This window comes from Ammospiza nelsoni, chromosome 19 (genome assembly GCF_027579445.1).
Source record: "Ammospiza nelsoni isolate bAmmNel1 chromosome 19, bAmmNel1.pri, whole genome shotgun sequence".
Lineage (NCBI taxonomy): Eukaryota > Metazoa > Chordata > Aves > Passeriformes > Passerellidae > Ammospiza > Ammospiza nelsoni.
Window position 1 is genome coordinate 7,761,520 of NC_080651.1, and position 19,198 is coordinate 7,780,717.

The following is a 19,198-nucleotide window of genomic DNA, read 5'->3' on the forward strand; positions in this document are numbered from 1 at the left end:
TTTAAGGCTTACAAGCAGGTATTGTATTCAAAATAAGCAAGCATTGTTTTAACCAAAGGTATGTGTGCTTACAGTGGTTGGATAGAACTACTGTCAATGTGCTTTTGCTTTGTGCGATTGGTCAAAAAACTTATAAAGTGAGTTGTAACATTAAGTTCTCGGTCTGCTGCCTGGGATGTGAGCTGCTGCCATCTTCCCATTGTTATAACCATGGAATGAGACTGATGCTGGAAAATAAACCAGCTCAAGGCACGTTGCACAGCAGCCCCGTCCCGTTTGTGATTTGTACAAATAGCCCCGGCCGACGGTAAGTGTGACCAGGGGACAGCCAGCGGGTGTCACTTCAGGAGTGTGGCCGGGAGCCCTGCCCCGCCTCTGGGCACAGCGTCACCTCCTCCTCCTCCCCCGATCTCCGGCCGGGCAGGATGGCATCGGCCATGTCGCAGAACCTGGAGGAGAAGCTGGTGTGCTCCATCTGCCTGGAGCTGTTCAAGGTGCCCGTGACTTTGCCCTGCGGCCACAACTTCTGCAGGGACTGCATCAGCGACCACTGGGCCAAGAGAAGGCAGGAGCCCGAGCCGAGCATCACCTGCCCCGAGTGCCGCAGGGCCTTCGAGCCGTGCCCGAAGCTGGAGAAGAACGTCACCCTGCACAGCGTGGTGGAGCTGGCCCGGGACGGCGAGCAGCGGGGCTGTGCTGGGAACCGGAGCCAGGCGGCCCCGGCCGAGCTGTGCCCGCGGCACGGGCGGCCCCTGGAGCTCTTCTGCCTGGACGAGCGGCGCTGCATCTGCTGCATCTGCACCGAGCGCGACTGCCGCCCGCACCGCAGGGTGCTCTTCGAGGAGGAGAGAGCCAGAAAGCAGGTGGGGGGGTTGTTGGGGGAGATGAAACAGGAAAGCCTTATAAATATGATTGTCTGGCAAATGATTTTGGGAATATAGAAACTATAAGCGAGATTGAAATGAAAGCAAGCTTTGGGATCCCTTAGTTACTGAACAACTGGAAAACAATGGTGTGGCCAGCTGAAGGTGATCCCCTTCTGATGGAACAACACCCTCTGCTTGCAGACAGCTCCAAGGGTCAGAGCAGACCCTACAGCTTGGCAGAAGGGGCCCAAAGAGGAGTTTTTAGGGTTAAAAATGTAACACAGTATGGTAATGTAGTGATTCTTATAGGCTGTATGTAAATGCTGTAGGATTTGTATGTTGTACTAGATTGGTTAGTGAGAATGAGAATATTCAACACAGAGGAAGATTTATTGTATTGTAATGGGAACTTTGCTCTCTTACCCCTTCTACTCTCTCACCATCTCCTCCTCTCTCCCCCCCTCTTCTCTCAGCCTGCTCTGAGCTGTGGCTGGCAGCTCCCAGCAGGGCCCTGCACCCAGGCCCTTTGCAATAAACCCCAAATTCCACAACCAGAAGAAGATTTATTGTATTGTAACAGGAACCTTGCCCTCTGATCCTCTCTTTTACTCTCTCATTCTCTCTTTACCATGCTCTTGCCTTCTCTGTCTTCCTCTTTGGGCCTGCTCTGAGCTGTGGCTGGCAGCTCCCAGCAGGGCCCTGCACCCAGACCCTTTGCAATAAACCCCAAATTCCAGCCCTGGCTGCAGAGATCTCTCATCTCCATCCATCCCCACCATCCCACCCCTGACACTCCCACAGTGGGTGACACAGCTGGGGCCATGGGGGAGCAGGGGGTGTTGTGACAGCTCGGGCACACACAGCATCCACCTCCACTGTCCCGTGTCCTGCTGCAGGGACGTGGTGCCCGACTGTGCCAGGCTGCCCAGCTCAGCTGGACAGGGGCTGGCCAGGGAGGTGCCACCAGTGCCTGGCTGCTCCTTGAGGAACCAGGTGTTGTCAGGAGCAGCAGTGAGCTGGGTAAATCCAGCAGCACGAGATGAACAGTGCCCTGTGTGTTTGTTGTGAAAAGTGCATATTATATGGCTCTACACAGGTATTTACTGTATGTATTTTGATGTACTGATTAGTAGTGCTGTATTAACATTTTAATAATAAATGTAGTCTTGTAATTAAAAGGTAACTTTTGTAGTTAAAATAAGAACTATGTTAGTGGGATTTTTTAAGAAAGGAATGAGGCACTCGCACCAGATAGCAGCCACAGGACACCTAAATCTTTCAGAGAAAAAGAATTTATTTTTTGCCCTCTTATCAGTAGAAATGAACTTCTTCCTGCCTCGAAGGTGCTGTTAGGATTCAGAGGAAGAAGTTGACACTGACCAGACAGAATCCTGTGTGTAAATGGAATTTATGCATCATGTATGAGATGTATGAATATGCAACAGGCTGTTGCTTTTAAGGGTTAATCCTTTGTTAACGTGGGTCCTTTTTCAGCCCAGAAAAAGGTACCCGGACGTCTGTAACTCTTTGTATTTATTGCCTCATATTGTCCTAATTCAATTTGTCCAAATTATTATTACTCTAATTGTATCACTATTTTTTCTAACTATTTTATTGCTATTAAACTTTTAAAACTTTAAAAACAAGTGATTGGCGTTTTTCACAATATCCACTCCACTGCCCCATGTCCTGCTGCGGGGACCTGGTGTCCCTCTGTGTGCCAGGCTCGTGCTGCCCAGAAAAAGGTACCCAGACATCCATAACTCTTTGTCTGTATTGTCTCATATTGTCCTAATTCAATTTGTCCAAATTACTATTACTCTAATTGTATTACTATTTTTATAACCATTTTATTACTATTAATATTTTAAAATTTTAAAAACAAGTGATTGGCGTTTTTCACATTTGTTACCCTCTGATCTAGAGGAAACAGCTAAAAACAGGGTGAAAGTCAGCACAAAAAATCACTTCTTTGTTATCCTGATACAGAGTCCCCTTCCCAAGCTGCCTCCTTCCCTTTTAGGCTTGTCCTGCAGCCCTGAGAGGGTCCTGGGGGCCAGGTGGGCAGCATTGGGCTTTTCCACAGGATGTGCAACTGGACATGGCTGGGAGAAATGACTGCTGTGAAACTCAGTGCTCTGGGCTAGTTGAGACTGTTCAGTCATAGGCTGAGCTTGATGATCTTGGAGGACTTTTCCAACTGTTCTATGTTACTCTGTGCCTCCTTTCACAGACCTTTTTGAAAGAATCCCTGGAAAAAGCCCAGGAGGAAGCAGAGAGGATTGAGCAGACAATGAAGGAGCTGGAGGTGCAGACAGAGAGCATCAAGGTAACGCTGCAGCCTCCCTGTGCTGGCCTGTGGAGGGGAGCATCCTGGTTCTCATGGCTCTTCCTGCCCAGGACTGCTCCGAGCTCAAAGATGGGATCCAGAGCAAATTCACCCACCTGAGGAAAGCTCTGGAGGATTTGCAGCGTCAGACAGTGGCCAGGATTGAGCAAGAGCAGAGTGCAGCCCTGGAGCGTGTGAGCAAGAACTGGGACCTGTGTAGGGAGCGCCTGGATGTCCTTGGGCAGCACAGGGAGAGGGCTCAGAGCCTGCTGGCCTGCCCTGAGCACAGGACCTTCCTGCAGGTACCACCCTGGCACTGTGTCCTCCCCTTCTGATGGCAGCAGGATCGTGTCCAACCCATTCCCACTGGGGACACGTCCTCACTTTGGCTCAGGGATGTGCTGGGGCTGTGGGGATGAGCTGGTTTTGGGGGTCCCTGAAAAGTTGTGTGGGCAATGCTGGCATGCCCCTGTTGCCCCCTGGGAGACATAGTGGATGCAAATGGGTTTGCAGAGTCCTCCCCAGACTGGTGCAAGGTGTCTGTGTGTCTGTCTGCAGGAATTCCCCCTGCTCCCACCTCTGGAGAGCCCAGAGGTGCTGGTGCCCGTGGAGTTTGATGTGGCTGCTGTGATCAAGCCCATCTCTGAGATCCTCACCAGCATCTCCAGGCTCCTGCTGGAGGACCTGCCTGGCTGTGTGACCCCCAGAGCCCCCAGCCCTGCCGGCCCAGGTAACCCTCCTGCTCTCAGGGGCACTTTGGAGGGCTGAGCTGTCCTGGAGATGAGCCTGGCCTGTGTCACTGCTGGGGACACAGCTGCTGGGCACAGGGGTTTGGGATGGGACGCACATTTACTGGTCAGCAGATGGAGTGGGATGAGTGGGTGGCCTCCCTGTGGCCCCTCCTTGCTGGGAATGCTGAACCATGGTGGCACATGGCTGCTCCCAGGTTTGGATACAATGGACTTCCTCCTTCTCCTTCTCCTCCTTTTCTTCCCATGAAGCCAGGAAGAAAGAATGTTTGCATGGCATTACTCCAAAAGCCTGTTTCCATCCTCCACAGACCCAGAGCATGCCCAGGAGCTGGCAGTGAAGGCTGTGGCCCCTCTCCCCAAGTGCCAGCTCCGAGCTGAGCTTCTGAAGGGTAAGGAGCACAGGGGGCTGCAGGGACAGCACCTCCCTGGGGTCCCCAGCAGGAATAGATGTCACCAAGCCAGGCTCCTGTGGCTGTGGCTGCAGGGACAGCGGCTCCTGTCCTGGTTCTTCCAATGTGTCTCCCTAAATGAGAGAAGGGTGGTGTAGGGGCAGGGTGGATGGGCTGGGATGGGAAAGGACCCACATGGGGGATTAGCAGCACCAGGAAGTGCTTTCCCATGGAACTGAGGCTGTCTGGTGTTGGATCAGTCACTGCCCTGCATGGCAGAGCCCCAGAGCCCTGCCTGCAGTCGTTGCTCTCTGTCCAGGGATATGGGCCCAGCATTCCTAGCTGCAGTCCTTCATGTCCCCTTTCCTCTCCAGGCCAGCCCTCTCCTGCTTGTAGGAAATTCCTCTGTGCTCCTCTTCCCATCTCCTCCCTGTTGGGAAGAGGTTTGGGTTATGCCATGTTGGTCACGTCACTATTGCTGATTATGGGACTTGTAGGAATTCCTTCCTTCAGGTCCCACGGAGCATCCTTAGGGTTATTAATAGGAACCCCCTGTTATTTATGGGCAGCAGGCAGGAGCCCAGCCAGCTGCCAGGCCCAGGTGTTGGGGGAGGAAGGTGAGGTGCTGGTGGCCAGGGAATGCCCATGGCAGGAGCTATCACAGCCCATGCAGAGGAGAGTAACTCCCTGCAATACCATATTTGCTCACTAAACACCTGGTTTTCTCCCCCTCTCCCAACCCACACTGGTACTTTTTGCTCTTAAAACCAAGCACATCCCTGCCAAAATGGCCACAGAGCCACTGTGGTCACAATGGCCACTCAGTTGTGAGCTGGGTTGTGCAAGGACTGTGCAAGGCATCGTGTCTCATTGCCTCAACAGCTATTTCTGGACTTTTCCATTCCCTCTAGGGCAGGTATTGCATCCTCCCCACTACCCTTCCCTTCCAAACAACCTGTTCCCTTCCATTTTGGGAGCCAGCCCTACAGAATTTAAACCCCATCACTGCTGGGAGGGCACAAAGGTCTGATGAAACATTTCAGCTCCATCCATGCCCTTGTTCCCCCAGACCACCGCAACCTGACCTTTGACTCTGAGACAGCCAACAGGTACCTGGAGGTGTCCAAAGGTGCCCACAGAGCCAAGCACCGTGCTGGCAGGGTCCCTGGGCAGGGGCAGGGCCCTCGTTTCCAGCCCTGGCAGGTGCTGTGCACGCAGAGCTGCGGCCCCGGGCGCCACTACTGGGAGGTGAAGATCTCCAGCCACTCCGTCATCCTGGGGGTCACCTACCGGGGGCTGCCCCACGAGCAGCAGCAGGGCCACAGGTTCAACATCGGCCTGGATGGGGGCTCCTGGGGGCTGCAGGTGAGGGAGGATTGTTACCTGGCCTGGCACGAGGGCCGCGCCCAGAAAATCCAGGAGCAGCTCTATAAGAACCTGGGGGTCAGCCTGGATTATGGCAAGGGGCTCCTCTCCTTCTACGGCCTCGGGGAGAGGACAAAACTCATCCACTCCTTCCACAGCGTGTTCACGGAGCCCCTGTACCCCGTGTTCTGGCTGTGTGAGGGGCGCGTGGTGACGCTGTGCCAGAGGGACTGAGCCAGAGCCACCACGCTGAGCCATGGCCAGGCTGGCAGGTGCCAGGCTGTCCCAAAGTGGAGCTGCAGCTGAGGCTGTCATGGTGCAGTGGCACCCCAGTGATGGGGCAGGTGTGGAGTGCAGTGTTTTAACAAGAGCTGATGGGGACAGGCATGTAAATTAACCTGTTTGATTTCCATATGCAAATATCACACTAGTGACACATGGCAGGGCTGGAGCTGTCCCTGCAGACTGAGCAAGGGAAATAAGGAGGATGATAAAACGAGATTTTCCTCTTTCTTCTATCCCTGCCAAACTTCCCAGACTTGGGGAAGGTTTGGGATGAGGGGGACCCCAGAGGGAGGTGCTGCTGCCACGGGGTGCTCTGAAACAATTCAGAGGCACCTCTGTGCTCACACAGCCTCACATGCAGGCAGGTCCTGCTCTCCCCAGCCCCTTCTTGGGTTCCTCTTGCTGTTCTCAAGCAGGCAGAGCAACAGAGCAACTTCTCAGGGTTCTATGCTGCAGCTCTTTGTACAATGCTGCTTTTCCCAATAAAGCTTTATTTTCTTACTGCTGCTTTCTTTCTTGCTGCTGTTGGGAGATGTGGGACCCTGCAGCGCTGGGGGTGGGGGGAGCTGGGTACCCCTTCTCTGACAGCCATCCCTGCAGGGCCCCATCCTGCCCCTCCATGTCCCCATGGGGCCCATGGCCAACCCTTGGGGCGACCAGCAGAGCCTGGAGGTGCTTTATTTACTGTGCTAAGGAAACCTGTGCGGGCTCCGCCGCTGCCCACGGGGAAGCTGCCGCAGCGATCCGCGGTGTCCTGGCAGCCGTCGGGGCGGGAACCGAGCCCGACCGAGCCCGGTCCGGCTGCTCGGGAGGGGCACCGGGAACTGCGGCTCCCGTGGTTCGGGAGAATGCCGACCCCCAAACGGCAGGGGGAGAAAGGCGGGGCTGCTGTGGGCCCGGCGGATCCCGTGGCTTCGGGAGCAGGGGCGAGGAAAGGCGGGACAGCACCCGGCCGGGAGAACCCCGGTTCTGCGGGAGCAGGGGCAGGGAAAGGCGGGACATCGTCCGGCCCGGAGAACGCCGGTTCTTCGGCACCAGGGGCGAGGAAAGGCGTAACTTCTGCCGCAGCGAACCCCCCAAAGAGGGGCGGCCGAACCCCGCACAGACGGCGAGCCGCGACCCGGCGATCGTCTGTCTGTCCCAAGCGCCGGCAGCTCCCCCGCCCCTCGAACCGCCCGTGCCCGAACCTCCGGCCCGGTGCAGAGCGTGTCGCACGCAGCCAGGAGAGGGGCCACAGCATCAGCCCCTCTGTAAAACTCCTCCGCAAGCAGAGCACACAGCTCCTGACACCTGCCCAGGTCAAACGCCACGGCCATGCCCATCGGGAACGCGTGAGTCCTGGCCCACACAAACAGGTCGGGCACCGAGGACCCCCCCATAGAAAAGGAGGTGCCTCCACGCAGAAAAATCCTTGTTGTCGTCATCATGCCAATCCCCCATGACGGAAACAGCGGCACCCAGCCCCAGCAATTCAGGCGCTGTCCACGCTCTGGGGAGTCCCGCAGGTCCCGGTTATCAGGGCAGCCCCACGGAGCAAGCCCGGGGGAAGGGTGCGGGGAAAGGCCGGTGCCTCTGCGGGGAAACAAAGGGGGTCCGGACCCAAGGAGCCCGTGGGGTCCGGCGGGGGGCCCAGGGCTCTGCCGCACTCTGCGGAGGCACCGGAGCAGCACACACGGCGGGTCACCAGATGTCACCCGTGCGCCGGGAGTGACACAGGAACAGGTGAGAGGCAGGATTGTAGAAAGAACAAAGAAAGCTTTATTCAAGAGAACCGCGCGGTTTATATGGAGTGATACCATACATTCTGTTTGACTGGCTACTTAACAAAAAGACCTTCCTCACACACCGACTTTGAGAAGAACAGAAAGACGAAGTAGAAGAACACAACCTGCATATTGTTTATACTAACAAGTCATCACATCCTTACAACTCCCTGAAAGTTCTCACAAGCCGTGGTGAGAAATGCTTGCCATTTCTCTCTCTCTCTGTCCCATGGCGTCCACAGGCACAGAAGAAAATCTAAAGTTTTCATTGATGTTTTTCCAAGGGTGAGACTGCAGGTCCGATGTCTCCTCCGGCTCCTGTGGGAATGCTGGTGAGGATTAACAGGATAAAACTGGGCACTGGGTTCAAAAGTGCTGGGGAGGTGAATGCCTGGGGAATGAATCACATCATTTTTCCTTTGGGGACAAAACGCTTAAAAAGTTCAGTCCTCTTCTTCAAGAACAGATATGATCTATTTTGTGCTTCCTGCTTCACTCAACACCTCCCTGCTCCTCGCAGCCCTGTCCTTGGGTGAGGCCTTGCATGCACCTGGGAACTTATCCAAGACCAAAAATTGTCTGTGTATCCTGCACAAAATATCCAGAGATCTTGTGAGGCAGATCTTCGCTCTAAAAGCACTTTGGGGCTTCCCAGCCCTCTGGTGCCTGCCAGCTCCTGCCAGACCCCAGAGGAAAAGGGGACAGTGAGCCAGACCTGGGCACTGCAGCCCTTTTGGCCATGGGGAGGGCTGGTGTAGGTCCTTGGACACGAGGGCTGCCAGGAAAGCACCTGCACCTCTGCACTGGGGGGGCTCAGGAGCTTCCCCATGGTGGGGAGCACCTGGGGAGCAGTGGAGTAGCAGCAGGTCCTAGAGGGGGAAGGAATGCACCAGGGGAGCAGCAGGTCCTTGGGAGGGGGACTGGAATGGGCTGGCAACAGCTTCCCTGAATGGGAGATTCAGGGAAAGTCAGCAGCTTCCCTTGGGAGCAATGGAACGCTGGGGAGGGCCCAGATCCCCGCGGGGCAGATCCTTTCGGAGGCGGCAGACCCTGGGTGGGGCACAGCACATCCCCAGCAGGGTGACATCCCCCCGGGGCTGATCTCCCTGAAGGCGGCCCATGCCAGGGAGAGGGACCAGACGGGAGCAGATCCCACATGGGGTGAGGCCCTTTCCTGGGCGGCGGGTGCCTGGGGCCGGGGTGATGCTGTGGGTCAGCGCCCCGAGGGCACGGCGGGGAGCGGAGCCCCAGCCGCGGCGGCGGGAGGCGGAGCGGGCGGGCGGGGCGCGGCTGCCGCCCGCCCCCGCCGGGGCTGGGAGCGGGGCCGGGCCGCTCGGGGCGCTCAGGGATGGATGCTGCTCCCGGGAGCGCCCCGTCGTCCTCCGCCGCGGCGTTGCGGCTGGCGCTGGCGGCTCCGGGGCTGCCCGAGGGTCCCCTGTGCTGTCCCATCTGCCTGGACGTGCTGCGGGACCCGGTGACGGTGCCGTGCGGACACAACTTCTGCCAGGGCTGCTTGCAGGCGCTCCGCCAGCGGCCAGGCCCCCCCGACGGCGGCGGGGCGGGCGGGGCCGCCCGCTGCCCGCTGTGCCAGGAGCCCGTCCCCGCGGCCCTGCGCCTCTGCAAGAACCGCGCCCTGTGCGAGCTCCTGCCGCTGCTGGCGGCCGCCACCGGCGCCTCGTCCCCGTCGTCCTCGGCCGCCGCCACCCCGACGTCCCCGGCCGGCGCGTCCCCGATGGCGCCGGGAGCCGAGGAGGAGGATGCTGCGGGGGAGGAAGGCGCGGCGGTGCTGTGCGATGTGTGCCCGCCCGGGTCCCGCGTGGCGGCCGAGCGGTCGTGCCTGGTGTGCCTGGCGTCCTTCTGCGGGGCGCACCTGGAGCCGCACCGGCGCGCCCCCGCCTTCCGCGCACACCGCCTGGTGGCCCCGCTGCGGCGGCTGGAGGAGGGGCTGTGCCCCCGCCACCTGCAGCCCCTGGACGGCTTCTGCCGCACCGAGCAGAGCTGCGTCTGCTCCCGCTGCCGCGCCCACGAGCACCGCGCCCACGACGTGGTGCCCCTCGAGCAGGAGCGAGAGCACAAGCAGGTGCGGAGTGGGGAGGGCGCGGAGGTCCCCGCGCGGGTGGGACCCTGGTGTGGGGGTGTCGGGGGTGCTGTGAGGCGCGGCATCCCTCGGAGGGGTTCATCCTGCACCCACGGGGAGCCCCCAGGTGCGGTGTGTGCAGGTGCAGCTCTGGTGGGATGCCGTGTGGCGGAGGGGTGCTGTACTCTCACCCCTCGGAGAATTGCACCCCAACATATGGACAGGATGCTGCGCCGTCAGGGAGCCCTGGGCCTGGGGCAGGATGGGCAGGTGGGGACGGGGATCGGGGCAGAGCCGCTGCCGGGCATCCCGGGGGAGTTTTCCCGCTGCGGAGCCGAGCTGGCAGTGCCGTGGGTGCAGGGCTGGGCCGAGGCTGCCCGGGACACCCCAGAGCGGCCACCCCCGCGCTCCCGTCCCGTTCCCACAGCCCCGGCAAGGCGCTGCTCGCCCGCGCTGGCAGCCGGCCCGGCCGCCGCTCCCGCTCCCCCAGCCTTTTGTGTCCTGCCGTTTTGGCAGCGGGGGTTTTTCCATCACTCCCGTTCCCAGATGTGACTGAGTCACCTCCTAAACTCACACCCACAGCCTTCCCAGGAGCCGGGGCTCCAGTCCCAACGTGGTGCTGCCTTCCTGGGCACTGCTGCCTTGAAAGTGTGGGGCTGCAGGCCGGTGGGAACCTGTGAGGCTCACGGTGTGGTGGCATCTCGCATGGCCATGAGGCATTTGGAGACCTTGGGAGAGTTTGCCTTTTCCAAGGAGTAGCCCAGCCCCAAGCAAGAGCCCCAAGCCAGCTCCCCCTCCTGATGGGCTGCTAGGATTGCAGGAAAACCCTTTTATCGGCATTATTAGTCATGGGGCACCTTAAAATAGAAAGTGTGTGTAATCCCCGCCCTGAGGAGCTGTCAGACCTCAGCAGGCGCTGCTTAATGTCGCCTGCAGGACCTCTGTGCCTGCCCTCGGCCACCGCCCTGGGCTGCGGGCTGGGATGGATGCGCGGGGAAAGCACCTGGAGCTGCTCCCCGGAACAGGGGCGCTGAGCATCAGCAGGGAGCTCTCTGGCTGGGGAGCGCCCTCCCGGCTCCCGAGGGACCCGTCCTCGTGATGGGCGATGGATGAGCCAACAATAGCGTGTCAGGAAACGCCGTGCTCGGAAGGTGCTTCCTTTGCAGCCCGTGCTCCGGAGCTGGTTTGCTTTGCTCCTAAACAGAAACCTCCAGGGGACTCTGTGCCGAGTTTCTGAGTGCTCCAGGCCTGCCTTTCAGCTTCTGCACCAAACCCAGGTGGATTTTTCCCAGCCCTGGGTTCTCACTAAGAGCAGTTTTAGCTGCAATCACTGCCTGATGGGTTTGCTTTCAAATTCCTGTTTTGTTTGGTTTCCGCTGGGACCAGGGTGGAGAAATGGAACTGGACATGACCCTTTCGTTTTCCAGCTGAGTGAGAAGGGATGTTTGCAGGTTGAATGTTGCAGGGAAGGAAAACAGGAAAACAACTCGTGGTTCCCCTTGCATTCTTCACCCCAAGCCTGGTAGCGAGGTCACGGTCAGAGAGGCTCTGTGGATCGAGCTGAGGGAGAGGCTGAGTGCCCTGGGCTCCCACTGGCACTGGGGTAAAGCTCAGTGTTTGTCCTTCATGTCTGCAGGCCCAGCAAGCCAAATTCCTGAGCGATGCGGAGAATGAGCTGGAGGAGCTGGCAGTCACCATCACCCAGGCCAAGAAGATGGTGGAGCTCATCAAGGTGACTCTGTAATGCCTTTGCTCTGTCGGTGCAGCTCTGCTGGGCTGGGGGTGGAGGAGAGGGGGCTGTGAGATTTTGGGGTGCATGGGCTGTAAAGATGATGCTCACAGGAGCACCGTGAAACAATGGTGATCCTGGCAAAGACCCCTGAGGATTCTTTCTCCTCATCTCTGCTAATGCTCCTGGCATCTCTGGTTGCTTTAGTTTTTAAATGGAAGAAGGAACAGGGCAAGGACCATCCCAGGACATCCTCTGGCTCTTGCACCTTCTCTCCCCAGGCTCATGGGGTGGTTGTCCCTTTGGCCCTTGTGCAAACACTTTGCTTTGGGGACACCAAATGTGGTGCAGCAGTAAGTGGCACTGCCCAGCCAGGTCTCTTGAGAGCTGCACTGTGAAGTGATCTGAGTTCCTGGGTGAAGGGGGTGATGGAGTGTCAGGGGATTCCAGGGAGCTGGGATCTGGGTGCTGGGCAGGGCACAAGTGTGGCTCACCTGACCCCTCTCTCCCTGCACTCAGGGTGCAGCCACAAAGGAGAGGGAAAGGGTTGAGAAGCTCTTTGCAGAGGCCTCAGGGGTGCTGGCAGCCTTCCAGAAGGAGGTGCTGGGATTCATCGAGGACGGGGAGTCCTCCATGCTGGGGGAGGCCGAGGCCGATCTGCGCTGGAAGGAGCAGAGACGAGCCAAGCTGGCACAGTGCAAGCAGAGCCTGGAGAACGTGCCCAGCACCGACACCATCTACTTCCTCCAGGTGGGATGGGGCAAGAAGGAGCTGACAATGTTGTGTTTTGGGCTTTTGTCCCATTTCCCATGGAGCTGGGTGCCAGGAACCCTGGGATGTGCAGGCTGCTGGGTCTCACTGGCACAGTCTTCTCCCCTGCCCTCTCCCAGGGGGACCAACCAGCCAAGATTTCCCCCTCCATCACCACCAGTTCTGTCCTGTCTGACTCAGGACAGGCTGATGTGCTGCCCAAGGGGGCACCTGGGTGTGGGGGAGAGCAAGAGTTTGGGGTGCCCCACTGCTTCCTCCCTGGGAGCCCAGCAAGAGGAGACATTTTAGGGAGGAGATGCTGCTCCCTGCGAGGTGGGCATGGTCTGAGTCTGGGTTTGAAAGGGAGTGAGGAGAAGGTGCCAGGAACACGTGGCTGGGAAAGAGCTCTCCTCCCTTATGCTGTCCTTGGGCCAAGTCCTGAGAGCTGCCAGATCCCAAATCCTCCAGGGCCGGGTGGGGTCCTGGAACAAGAGACAACTTTGGCTTGTCTGAAACCTCCTGAAACTCCGTCTTTTTTTGGCTCAGGAATTTCAGGCCTTGAAAGCAGCCATGGAGGAAAACCTCTCTGCACCTCTGAGCTTCCAGAAAGAGCTGAACTTCACCAAGTGCACCCAAGCTGTGGGTGCCATGAAGGATGTGCTGTCCACCGCCTGCAAAAACCAGTGGAACCACTTGCAGGGGAAAGGAGTTGATGGATTGAGTTGCCAGGAGATGGAGGAAGGTTTGTGTTCACCCAGCCCCTCTGCCTGGAGGGTTCCCTGTCCCTTTCCCTCTTCCCTGTGTGGGTGGGAGGCAGCTGCATGGCCCTGTGAGTGCTGGCCCCTGTCCTTCCAGCCCTGGAAGCTGCTCAGCACGGGTTCCCTGCACGTTGCACAATCCCCGTCTGGGCTTACGCCTCTTTGAGGTTTTGTGAATTTTTCCACGGAGACCGGAGACTGGAGAGGCAACAAACAGCCTGGGAGTTAGGCAGGGCCTGTGGGAGGGGGCAGGTGGCCAAAGTGGCCTCCTGTGAAAGGGGACTCTTCTTCCCAGCACAGGCAGACCTCCTCACGGGGCAGGCTGTGGGCTCCCAAACATGCCAGGTTAGAGCTGATGTGGCAGCTCTCTCCCTTGCTGTCTCATTTAACCTGAGCTCTCTCCTTTCTCATTTTCTGGGATGCCCATGGGAATTGCAGCTGGTTCCTTGCCCCACTGCCCACCTCCCTGCGGTGACAACAGTGCCATCTGTCCTTTCCTGTGTGGGAGCCACAGGGGATGTGCAGGGGAGTGGAGATGCTGGCAGGGGCTGTGACAGCTGGGTGCCATCAGGGGCAGGGGACAATGCTCCAGGTGCCCCCTTGGTGGTGGTTTGGTTCCTTTGCTGATGCAAACTCTGCTGTCCCTGTCTCTGCAGCGTTGGCTGAATCCCGATTTCCAGACAAGTCAAACAACGCTGCCTGCCTGGAGAGCCGTGATTATTTCCTGAAATGTAAGTGGGGTGTGGGAACCCTGGACACTGAGAGTTTTGGGCTTTCTGTGCTGAAAGGCACAGACCCTCAAGAGAACTCTACATTTAACTTGAGGTTGTAGAGAAAGGCTTCCAAATTTAAATAATAGAACTAGGATTAGGGGTGTGTAGTTTCAATAGAAGTGTGTAACATAACATAGTAGAAAACTTAGAGTTTAAGGTTTTAGAATATAGTAATATATATAAAGCTAAGATGGAGGTTTTAAGGCAGTGACTAGTCCTTCTCCTTCACCTTTTTCTTCATGGCTTTGGTGGTATTTTATTTATTTTGATGGGGACTTCTGCTTTGGGTTGTTGCTAAGGCCCATCTTCCCTTTCCTCTCTCCTTCCCGCCTGCCCGGCGCTGATCCAGCGGCTGTGGGAGCTCTGCCACCAGCAGAGGAAATTCTGCTTGCCTAACAGGGGGGCCTCCTGGCTTTCCTGACAACAGCCAGAGCCTGGTTAGCTGATGGATTTTTTCCCTTGTCTGTGGTTCTGCTGGCCCAGCTGCCCCAGGGGCGCTGCAGGCATCCTGTGTAACTCCTGCTGCTTCCCAGCCCTTGGAAAATTGGATCCTCTTTAAATTAGACCAGAGTTTGTGTGTTGTGTTTGTCTGCCTTGTTTGCTGCAGGACCCTGGGCTGGCGAGGGTTGTCTGCAGCAGCAGAATGGCAGGGATCACACAGTGGTGGAGCAGAGTGGGGCAGGAGAGGCTGAGGCTGGAGGGTGCAGGGCTGGGCTTGAGCTCCCACACCCCACCTGTGTGTCCCCAGCCTTACAGGGGATATGGGATCACCTACTGACGTGTCCGTAGGGGACAAGGTCTGCCTCAGTGGCACAGAGCAGCAGAATTGGGCTCAAGGAGGGTGTGCTCTTGTGCTGTCAGACTGGGCCATGCCGTGGTTCAGACTGCAATGCAGTTGATGTGATCCATGCCCAGGGTTGTTCCCTGGAAGAACTTCCTTGGGCATCCCCTCTGTTTGGGATCCATCAGTGGCTCTCACATTACCCAAGGCCACACTGGCTGGGGGCTGCCTGTTTGAAGCTGTGGCATACCTGGCTGTTCTCTCTTCTCAGGGTCTCTCTCTCAACTGCATTTATCTGTGGTTGCCTGAAATATGCTTTTATGTGCCATTTCCTTACCACCAGTCTGTCAGGTGGATTCTCCAATGTCTGGTATCACAGTTGAGCTCATCAAGCAGCCCCTCTGCCCAGTTACCTGTATCCATCCTGCTCATGGGAGTATCAGCTCTTTCAGCCTTGAAAATTCAGCCTGAAATTTGCCGTGGGATTTAAAGCAAGGGGACAGAGGGATGGGAAAGGCTCATCATTAAAGGCTAGGGCAGGGAGGATTTCCTTGCACTTCCCTCCACATGCTCACTTCTCCCTCTTGCCCCTCACAGTTGCCTTCATCATCGACCTGGACAGCGACACAGCTGACAAGTTCATCCAGCTGTTCGGCACCAAGGGGGCCAAGCGGGTGCTGTGCCCCATCCCCTACCCGGAGAGCCCCACCCGCTTCATCAACTGTGAGCAGGTGCTGGGCTTGAACCTCATGAACAGGGGCAACTACTACTGGGAGGTGGAGCTGATCGATGGCTGGGTCAGCATCGGGGTCATCGCTGAGGATTTCGACCCACGGGAGGCCTACAGCCACGGGCGCCTGGGCAGGAACGACAGCTCCTGCTGCCTGCAGTGGAACGGCCAGAACTACGTGGCCTGGTTTGGTGGCTTCGAGTGCCCCATCCAGCAGCCCTTCTTCCACACCATCGGCGTCTTCCTGGAGTATTCCGAGAAGGCTTTGACCTTCTACGGAGTCAAGGACTCCAAAATGACCTGCCTGCAGCAGCTCAAGGTCTCCCCTTCTGCCAAGGGGAAGCTTGACCCGTTCCAGAACAAGATCAACCGGCAGTTTGCCTCTCTGTTCTCGAGCAAGCTGAAGCCAGCCTTCTTCCTGGAGAGCGTGGACGCCCACCTGCAGATCGGGCCGCTGAAGAAGGATTGCGTGTCGGTGCTGAAGCGCCGGTGACCGCCCGGGCACAGGGGCACGGACAGACCCACAGAAGCCTCTCCTGCAGGTTATTGCCAGCTCTCCTTGGTAGCCCTGTCTGTCTCTGTGGCAGCCCTCCCTCCTCTCTGCACTGCTGGGGAGCCAGGGCTGGATGGAGGCTCCTGATGGGCAGGGCTGGGGGCCAGGATGGGGCTGGATCCGAGTGCCAGCTCTGCCCTCGAGCGAGCTTGGGCCAGTCCCTGTGCTGCTCCCTGCTGTCCCTCAGCTTCCCTTTCTGGACATCAGGGACTGCCACAGCCTTTCTTGGTAAAGTGTGCTGCTCACAAGTGCCACATGGATTTGGAGCTGTGCCCTGGCCACCTGCCCAGTCCCTCTGCTCCACCTCTGCTCGCTCTGCCCCGGCGACTTGTGCAGATGCTTTGTGCCTTATCTCAGGCTCTGTTCCTGATTCTTTTTGAAGTGCTGCCTCATTGTCACCTTCTGCATGCTCCTCACGAAGTGCCTTTGATGGAGCAAGCCCTGTGTGGACCAGGTGAACCCCCAAAGAAGACATGGTCCCTTCCCATCACCTCTGTGCCCTGGCATGGGCGAGATGGTGCTCCAGGGAGAGGGATGTGGAGGAGCCTGGTGCTGGGGTGATGCTGGGGCGATGCAGCACCTCTCCTTGCAGGGCTGCCCACCCATCAGTGCTGCAAATGTGAATCAAGGATCTCTGTCCAGCTGAGAAAGGGAGAAACCTCCTGCCGAGAAGCAGCAGCACCGTTCCCACCTGGAGGTGAGGGAGGGAACAGCACAAACCAAGTTTTGAGGACGTGCTCTAAGTAAACACATTCTTTGGAATTCTTAGCAATTCTTAGCAAAGCTTTACAGCCAAATTTTCCCCCGTGTTTTTGATGACATTACTGTCTGGGGGATTTTAGTACTGTTAAACACCAACTCTCCAAGAACCCTGGGCACACTTGAGCTGAAAATCTGCCCCTTAGCTTAGAGATTTTTAAGTGACAGCGGTGCTGTGAATATGTCCCAGAGATAAATGGTCTGATTTAGTGTTCTAGGACAGCTGTGAGTGCCTCCATAAAGGTGCAGCATCATTCAGCTACTAAGTGACCCTTTGGACTCTGAGAATAAGTAACAATTAACAAAAACTACTCTCAGGCTAGAGGGAACACTGTTCCCTTCAGGAAAGGTGGAAACTCGAGGCTGAGAGACAAAACTGCCAGTTCACATGTCCTAAGGGAGCTTTTTTAGAAAGAAAACACAGAAATAACTGCCTGTGAGGGCAGCACAGAGCAGCCCCTGTCTCAGCACAGCGTGCCTTTCCAAAGTTTATTTTTTCTGGGGTTATTTTGCTACCTACCTCCCAAAGCTTGCTTTACAGAACCGTGGTGCTGTGTAATGTACACCTGGAGAGAAAATACAGAGGGTCAGGTTCTTCAGTGGCATGAGTGAGTCAGGAATGATGCAACAACCAGCAGGAATAATAAACAGCCCATTCAGTTAAATATATGAGATATATATATATATTTTCCCCAAAGGATAAGCTGGAAATCATAGTGCTATATTCAAGTGGAGCCAAGGGAAAAATGTGAATGTGAATGAAATGCAGGCACAAAGCTGGGAAGTTTGAAGTTAAAGCCACGTATATATGCTGAGGCTCAAAGTGCTCCTTAACTGTGACTCCTTTGCCAGAGCTGCCAGTTTCTGCTGGTGCAGAAAGAGCTGCCAATGCCCTGAAAATTGGGATATTTTAGTGGATGAAAGGTCTGAATGCAGCCACCCCTTCCCTGGGGCAAGGCTGGTGAGTCAGTTTGGGAAGGGGCTTGCTGGGATCCGTCTGCAAATTCCTCCTCCTCCTCCTCCCCTGCATGAGGTGACTCCTAAACTCAGCAAGCAGCGTGAAAAGGAACAGTGGGGCTTCCAGAATGAAATCTTCAGCTGAAATCTTGGCCTTTCCTGGCTGGTGGGAACGCTGCCCAGACTTCTGTCCGGATGGGAATTCATTCCCTGCGTCCTGAGCTCCAAACCCTCTTTGTTTGGCTGGCGCCAGAGCTCAGCCCTTGCACGGGATGTCAGCACGGGTGACACAGAGCAGGCTGCTCTGCCCAGGGGTGGCAGAACGGGGTGGCAGGAGCTCCTGGTGGCAGGAGAAATGCAGGGCTGTGCCCCTGTGCATGGTCACATCCTGGCAGCACAAGGAAGGGAAGGAACATTCTTCTCTGCAGGAAGAGATCTCCCACGTCTGCGCCCCAAATCTCATTTATTCAGGCGAAACTCCCACAGTTTGCAGCGAGGAGTTTCGCCAGAGTAAACACAGCAGATCTGGGTCCTTGCCCTGTTTGGTTTCACTGTCGGTGGATTGATTGCTCCAAGGGGAAACCCACGCTGGAGCCACTCATCCCACCCTCCTCCACTTTCCCAAGGCACAGGCACAAACCTCTGACCTCCCTCAGGGCTTGGGGAGCTCAGAGGGATCCTCTCCTTCCACCCTGCCACCACCTGGGAGCAGCTCCAGAGGCCCTGGGGTGTCTGGCATGGGGTGGGGTTGTGCTGCTGCTTTGGGGGATTCATGGATCAGCTCCATGGAGCATCCAGGGGGCTCCTGTGGATGTGCCACATTTGGGAGGTGCTGCCCACGCCTCTCTTTCCTGCTGCTTGCTTTTCTCCTGGTTGGGACTGCTAAAAACTCTCCTGCTTCAGGGATGGTTTAAAAGAGGAGCAATCCCCTCAGGAGCTGGGTCAGAGTTTGCTCTGTGCTGCCAGGGATTTATAAACTGGAAGGGTCAGGGAGTGTGCACTGTGCCAGCTCTGGATCCCTGATTTAACAAAGGGTTAAAAGCAGGGTGAGATGAGTTGAGATGGATCAATAGCAGTTGGCAATTTAAACAGCCTTTCCTTGTTCCCTTGGGTTATTTCTGCTGTCACAGAGTGTTCCTCTTTTTAATTAGGATTTTTTAAATACAGTAACTGTAGGGTGTTTTACAGTGTGTGAAAAAACTGTAACAGAATCATGTAATGGTGTTAGAGACTATGATTTGACCATTAAATATGATACAGTCATTGCCCTGGGTTGTCTTTCCTTTAAATACCAAACCCTTTGACTTGTCCCATTATCTTATGTTTACTTTTCTGTGTCCTGTACATCTGGAATAAAATAACACAGATTTTATTTTCCAAGTGTGTCCAAGGGAATTCTGCCACATTCATATTTTTATTGCAAAAGCAGCAGAAGAACTTTAAAATCCAATAATAATTGTCAGCCCTGGGCAATTCAAAACAATGAATTGGCTCAGTTCCTTCTGGTATGTCTGTCCTCATCCTAAAAATAAAAAAGATTATCAGATTAGGTATTTTTCCTTAGTGTTTTTAAGTTTTAGAA

The 19,198-nt window shown here is 56.4% G+C and overlaps 2 protein-coding genes across 2 annotated transcripts; both read left to right on the top strand.

Annotated features, from left to right (window-relative positions):
* Positions 1-425: 425 nt before the first annotated feature.
* TRIM65 (tripartite motif containing 65) lies at positions 426-6,426 on the top strand. The gene is made up of 6 exons (XM_059485845.1): positions 426-863; positions 3,100-3,195; positions 3,267-3,497; positions 3,754-3,925; positions 4,256-4,336; positions 5,406-6,426. The coding sequence occupies exons 1-6, from the start codon at positions 426-428 to the stop codon at positions 5,933-5,935; spliced, it is 1,548 nt and encodes a 515-aa protein (XP_059341828.1). The 3' UTR covers positions 5,936-6,426.
* A 2,671-nt stretch (positions 6,427-9,097) lies between these two features.
* TRIM47 (tripartite motif containing 47) lies at positions 9,098-18,989 on the top strand. Its single transcript, XM_059485844.1, has 6 exons — positions 9,098-9,829; positions 11,463-11,558; positions 12,075-12,305; positions 12,852-13,047; positions 13,720-13,794; positions 15,215-18,989. Exons 1-6 carry the CDS (start codon positions 9,098-9,100, stop codon positions 15,838-15,840), a joined length of 1,956 nt encoding a protein of 651 aa, XP_059341827.1. The 3' UTR covers positions 15,841-18,989.
* Positions 18,990-19,198: the final 209 nt, after the last annotated feature.